Here is a 6,000-nt window from a genome sequence, read left to right as displayed (position 1 = left end):
TCTTTTTTAACTATCTAGGTGTGGTACTGCTAGATATGGGAAGACCAGCATTTAGAACCTGATAAAGGTAGTCTTGAGTTGTGTTTCTTCAGTCGTCACGCTTTCAATTAATGCTAGAATAAGTCCCAACAATTAATAAATCATGCCTTTGCGTACTGAACCCTGTACCAAATGAAAGAAAGCATAAAACAAAGCCAGGAAAAATGGCAAGAAAATTCACAAGTGAAGTTTTCATCTCGATTCTACCGGGAGAATTTAAAAGATTTTTTAGGTTAAGGTAAATAACAATCTCAGAAAAAGTCAGCACGTGACACCATTAACGTAGCCAAACCCCTGTTTAGAAATCCATGTATAGAATTCAAATACATGTAACACAGCCAAAGGCTATATTCAAGTGGGAAGAATTAAAAGTGCAAAAGAGTTTTCCTTACGCACCTAAAAACCTACTCTGCATATGATCTGGGACGGGATCGATGGTCTTGTTAATTATGCGTCCTTGTGGTAGACTTCAGTATGCGTTTAAGCCCAAAGTGGCTAGAGAACGAACTGCCCACGCCAGCTCCCAACTAAAATACAGACAAGTGGAGGCGCTCCAAGGAGTTGAGGACACACAGGTAACGGCCCTGTGGGCCAGCAGAATTTGACATTTTAAAACGTCCTGCCCATCGAGACCTCTGCTCCCTTTGGCTGGCGGGCGAGTCAAATGTAGGGGAGAAAGGGCTGGGTTTTTCCAGGCAGCGCGCGACGACGCCCCAGCCCCGGCGTCCACGGAGCAGAACTCGCGGACCACGCTCGCCCGGCTGCGCCAACGCCCCCGCCGCCCGGCGCATCCTGCAGACGGCCGGCAGGTGTGCGCGGCGCGCGCGCGCAGTGCGTGCTGGGTGCGGGTCCAGGGAGCAGACGGGCTGCCGGGCGCCTCGCGGAGGGTGGTTGGCTGGGCGGGCGTCGGCCTCCCCGCCTCCCTCCTCTCCGCTCGCGCCTGCCGGGGATGCTCGCGCGCGGCCCCCTTGCCTGGAAGCTCGCGGCCCCGGGGGGGCGGCGTGTGTGAGTAGCTGGGAGGGGGCCGCGAGGCGCTGCGTGGAGGACTCGCCCGGGTTTGTCCGCCGCCGTCACCTGACTCGTCGGAGCAGCCACAGCTGAGGTGGGGGGCGGGGATGGGGCCGCAGCGCGGAGGGCTGGGGAGACGCGGCGGCGGGCGGGTGCGGCTGGCTCCTCGGGCCGCGGGCGGCGGGCGCAGGGACCGCGGAGCGGAGGGCGGGGGCTGGGCCGGGGCTGGAGGCATCGCGCCCCGGGGCACCGGGTCCGCGCGCGGCCGCGCACACCCACCCGGCGCGACTTCCTTCGGCGACCCGGGCTCCACTCATCCTGCGGCGGGCAGCGCCGCTCCTGGGGCGGGGTGAGTACCGGGGCGCCGGTTTGGGCCTCTCCCCGCTCTCGGGCCGCGCGGGGAGCGGGAGGGGATAATCCTAAGGCGCGAGGAAGGGCAGCGGCCGGGTGACAGCTCCGCGGCGCGCTCGAGGGCGGCCGGGGGGCTGGGCTGGGGCTGTCAGTCCTTCGGTCCTCCGCTGTCAGGAGGGGCGAGGCGCTCCGAGACTGGGGCGCCTCCGCAGAGCCCCGGGGCGGCCCCTGCGGTGGGGCTTTGGGGACGAGGGGAGGGGGCTCCGGGCGGAGGGCCTCGGCGGGGCCCCGGAGACGGCGGCGAAGAGGGAAGGGGAGGCGGACGCGTAACATGGCGCAACGCTAGGATAATCTCCGCCGCGACCTAGGGGGGCCGAGCCGGTTGCTGCAGCGGCGTGGGGAGGAGGAGGGAGGCGGCCCCGGCTTGGGTATCCGGTCCATTCTCCGAAGCCTGCGGGCTGCTCGGAGACGCTGCGGCGGGGAGGCGAGAGGTGGGCGCAGGGCGGGCGCGGCGCCCAGGGAATAACCCGCACGCACACGGGGGCCGGTCTGGCACCGAAGATCAGGATGCGGGGAAAGTGCTGTTGGACAGAGGGGCGCGGGGGGGGAGTGGTGAGGCGGGCAGCATGGGGGGGTGAGGGTGGGGGAGGGAAGTGGAGGGTCGTTCGGGGACATTGTTATGATCCTGGCGCCGGATCCGCGCTGAGGTTTCTGGAGGGGACCTTGTCTCGCTCAAGGCCTTCCCCACCCCCCCAACCCCCGCCAGACCGCGTCGCCGGTGCGGGGCTTAGCGCGCTGCTTGCTCCGGCAAGGTGGTACCAGGGCGGGGACGGAGAAGAGAGCCTCCGTGCGGCTGGAGGAGGCAAGGCCTGGGTGCTCGAAGGGTCAAGTCTGCGGCTTAAAGCAGGACCGTTTCCCTTCTCCCCCGTCCTCCCCCCCTCTTTCCCGCAGAAGAGGAGGCGGTAGACGCGGCCGGAGAAGATGTCGGGCCAAACGCTCACGGATCGGATCGCCGCGGCTCAGTACAGCGTGACAGGCTCCGCTGTAGCCAGAGCGGTCTGCAAAGCCACCACTCATGAAGTGATGGGCCCCAAGAAAAAGCACCTGGACTGTAAGCCTCTCTTTATATAAGTGGGACATGCGCACGGCCGGGGCGCTCTGGACGCGTGCGGCGCGGCCTGGGCTCGCTGGCGGCTTATGCTGCAGCCATGCGACCTCGGGGCCGGGCCGCCCCTCACTGAGCTCAGAATCTCCTCCTGTCGAGGTGTCGCCGTGGGTCAGCCCTGAAATCTTGTCTGTGAGACTTTTTTTTTTATCCTGCTGCCCTCCAAGGTTTTAGTGGAGAAACGATATAAATATTACACACACACACACACACACACACACACACACTCTTTAAGATACCCAGAAATTGTGTATTCTGGTTTAGGCGCTTTTCACCCCCCCCTTTTTTTAAAACCCCTTTTCACCCTCCTCCCCCTCTTCTCCAGTCCACATTAGAAGAAACCAGGGGTTGCACACTCTTAACTGAAATAACCACCAAAATGGATTTTTGGAAGGTCAAATCTACCACAGCAAACTGAAATAAAGTCAAGCTCCTGAATGAGGAAACTGCACTTCACAGATAATGGAGATTTCATTTTCCACAACCTGGCACACTTCTTTGTCCCATTCTCAGGAACTGCTGGGCAGAATGGCCATGCTGTGGGCACAAAATGGTTGTGCTTTGCCAGCATTTGAGATGGTGCAATTTTAGAGGAAAACTTTCAGTTCATACTTTGTTTAAAAAAATAAAACTTGGTTATTTGATGGGAAAGGCTTTAATCTAGTTTGGAATCTATTTCTAAAGATTTCATTGGATTAGCGTAGTAAGTATTTTGTTATTGAAGGGCTAATAGGGATCCTTAGAAAAAGGTTTTCACCTACTTTGAGTGGTGAGGCTCCTTACAAGTAATAATATGTTCTGTAGTTACTGTTTGGTCTTTTGGACCTGCTTAGAATCTATCCTCCTGTGTTGTTTGTTGGTAAAGGTCAGTGTTGGCACGAGAGACATGGGCTAGCTATACCCACTTCCCAACTGGCTTCCTTTGCCCATTTTCAGATTTTCTTATGCTTCGGGCCTTCCCCAGTGTCTGCCTTGTGCAGCTGAGAAAATGACAGCACTGTAAGAATTGACTCTGGTCCTAGTATAAGCAAAGCTTGATGCAGCTTGTAGCTGGATGATGTAAGGATTCTCCAGGCTTGCAAACCTGTTGTCTCATAAAAATGGATAATTTTGCTTCTGGAAGCTTGTCTGAAGGGTACTCACCATTACTGTCTTCCTGAGAGACTCTTTTTACAGAACGTGATTATGGTATTGTATATTATCCATGCAGTGCAGGGGTAAGAGAGGTCAGCTGGGCCAGGACCCCTAACACAAGCGGAAATTATAAATTCATGACCAGCTCGTTTTGCTGCAGTGTGCTGAATCATTTAGCCATCTTTCCATCAGTTTCCCCAACTCTGAAAGGATGACTCATGTCTGAAAGGTAGGTGTCAGTGTAGCCAATCCTCATAGTAGAAAAAGCTATAGGTTATGGATTTGCTAAATGGTTTGAAAATGATAGATCCATATATTGATACCTTTCAGAGAACATTCAGAGGTTTGAGACTTTCCTTAAACATGATTCAGAGAAAGACTGACTCTTCCATAGTCACCTTAATCTTTTGATCTTGGAAAATCTTTTATACATTTTCCAGGTGGCAGGTTTTTCAGTATCACCCTCATATGTTAGTGAGTGAGGTGATTCTGAAGATGTGGAATATAGGGGGAAGATTCCATATTTAAATAAATCAGCTGAAGGAGAAACTTGTAGCAGATTATTAAGATGAATAATCATAAGAGCTAAACATTTATTGAGCAGTTACTATGTGCCAGGCACTGAGTTTTACATTTCTAATCTTTGCTTAATAGGTTCAGAGAAGGTAACTAATATTCATAGCTTTTAACCACTGCACTTAACTACCATGTGTGGTTTTTTTTAGTAATATTCTCTGGTGAGAGGGGGGAAAGGAACCATATGAACTGGAATGGTCTAATCTTCAGAATACCCATCCTGTTTGCATGGCTTTGTGTGAAATTGAGCATCACAATTGTAATTTTTATGATAGGCATGAAAAATTTTTATTCTTTCATTTTAAAAAATGAGCAAAAGCCAAGGACTGAGGAGTATTGGTCTTTAACATTTTACTTTTTCAATAAGGCATAAAATAAATTATCTTCATTTAAAGTCAACCTTAGGGTGGAATTTGGAAAGATATGTATCAAGTTACAGATATGACCTATTTTAATTAAACATGATATGGAAAATCCTAACATATAAATGAATAATGTTATATGTATATGCATTGTAGGAAGGCATCTTTGTACAGAATTCTTTGTAATGTTCCTTTCGATAACAGTAGATGACCTTAGTAATTTATTCACAGGTTTCCAGTAACACACCAGTTTTAAAAGTGAGTCACACCAGTTATTAAAACATGCAAACATATACCTAAGTCTCTCTGTGGGCACTGAAATAATCTTAAGATTATTTAGTCATGAAAATATTAAATACTAATTAGGAGGAAAAGAGCACAAAATGCAGAGTTGAGGCAATGAAACCAAAAAAGTTTTTGCTAGTTGGATTTGTATGTAATTTTGCAGTTTGGCGTTCAGTTTAGAAGGTTGTAAGAACAGAGTTTGTGGTTCTGTGATTTAAAAAAAAAAACAACCTTGGGTTAATTGGGCTCAGAATCTTTATGAAATGTGTACTTAATATTATTTAAAATACTGGTTTAAAAGATAATTTTTTCTCTTTGGGTTGATAGGCCATAAAAATTATTGTTAAATATGGTAATCTATAAAATAATGCTTAATGATACATGATTTATGCATTTAGAGGAATGAGTTGTTAACATCTGGAGGCAGAATTTCATATAAGAAGAAGGTAGAGAAATAAGGAAATTCTGGACATATATTCTTAATTTTTTTTTCCTTGTTTTCAGTAATAGTATGTTTCTCAGAGGAAAAATATATTCAGAAAAGTTTCTCCATAATCAGAAGTTATATATGAAAATTAAAGGATATGATTAAGGATAGAATCCTTAATAATCTAAATAAGGATTTTGTGTTTTCAGGTTCTTTTAGATTATGTAAAGCTTTTATTTCACACTTTACTAGAATAATGTTGCCTTTTGCACATGAAAATTAAACACCTAATCAACGTTTGGAGAAGGAAATGGCAACCCACTCCAGTATTCTTGCCTGGAGAATCCTATGGACAGAGGAATCTGGTGGGCTACAATCCAGGGCGTCGCAAAGAGTTGGACATGATTGAGCGACTGAACATGCAATCAGTGTTACTTTGACATTAGTTTTTTTGTATATCCTTTCCCTGTAACATTGTGTACCTATTTGATAGCATATGGAATATCCAGGACTTGGCAAGTATTCACCTACTTGGTTACATTACATTACAAAATGTAACTACAATTTGTAATTACAATTACAATTGCATTACAATTTCCATTGTTTTTCCTTTTCTGTTATGTAGTTGATGGCCTAAGTGATAACCCAGGTCA

The 6,000-nt window shown here is 48.8% G+C and overlaps 1 protein-coding gene across 1 annotated transcript in view; it reads left to right on the top strand.

Moving 5' to 3' along the window:
- Window positions 1–863: 863 nt before the first annotated feature.
- SNAP91 (synaptosome associated protein 91) overlaps window positions 864–6,000 on the top strand; it is a 166,489-nt gene continuing 161,352 nt past the window's right edge. The window contains 2 exon segments of the mRNA XM_070449843.1: window positions 864–1,141; window positions 2,350–2,509. Coding sequence (XP_070305944.1) covers window positions 2,380–2,509 — 130 coding nt within the window. The 5' untranslated portion in view covers window positions 864–1,141; window positions 2,350–2,379.

The sequence above is a fragment of the Odocoileus virginianus genome, chromosome 19 (assembly GCF_023699985.2).
Source record: "Odocoileus virginianus isolate 20LAN1187 ecotype Illinois chromosome 19, Ovbor_1.2, whole genome shotgun sequence".
NCBI lineage: Eukaryota > Metazoa > Chordata > Mammalia > Artiodactyla > Cervidae > Odocoileus > Odocoileus virginianus.
Note: the sequence above shows the minus strand (reverse complement) of the source record. Positions and strands in the feature narration are given on the sequence as shown.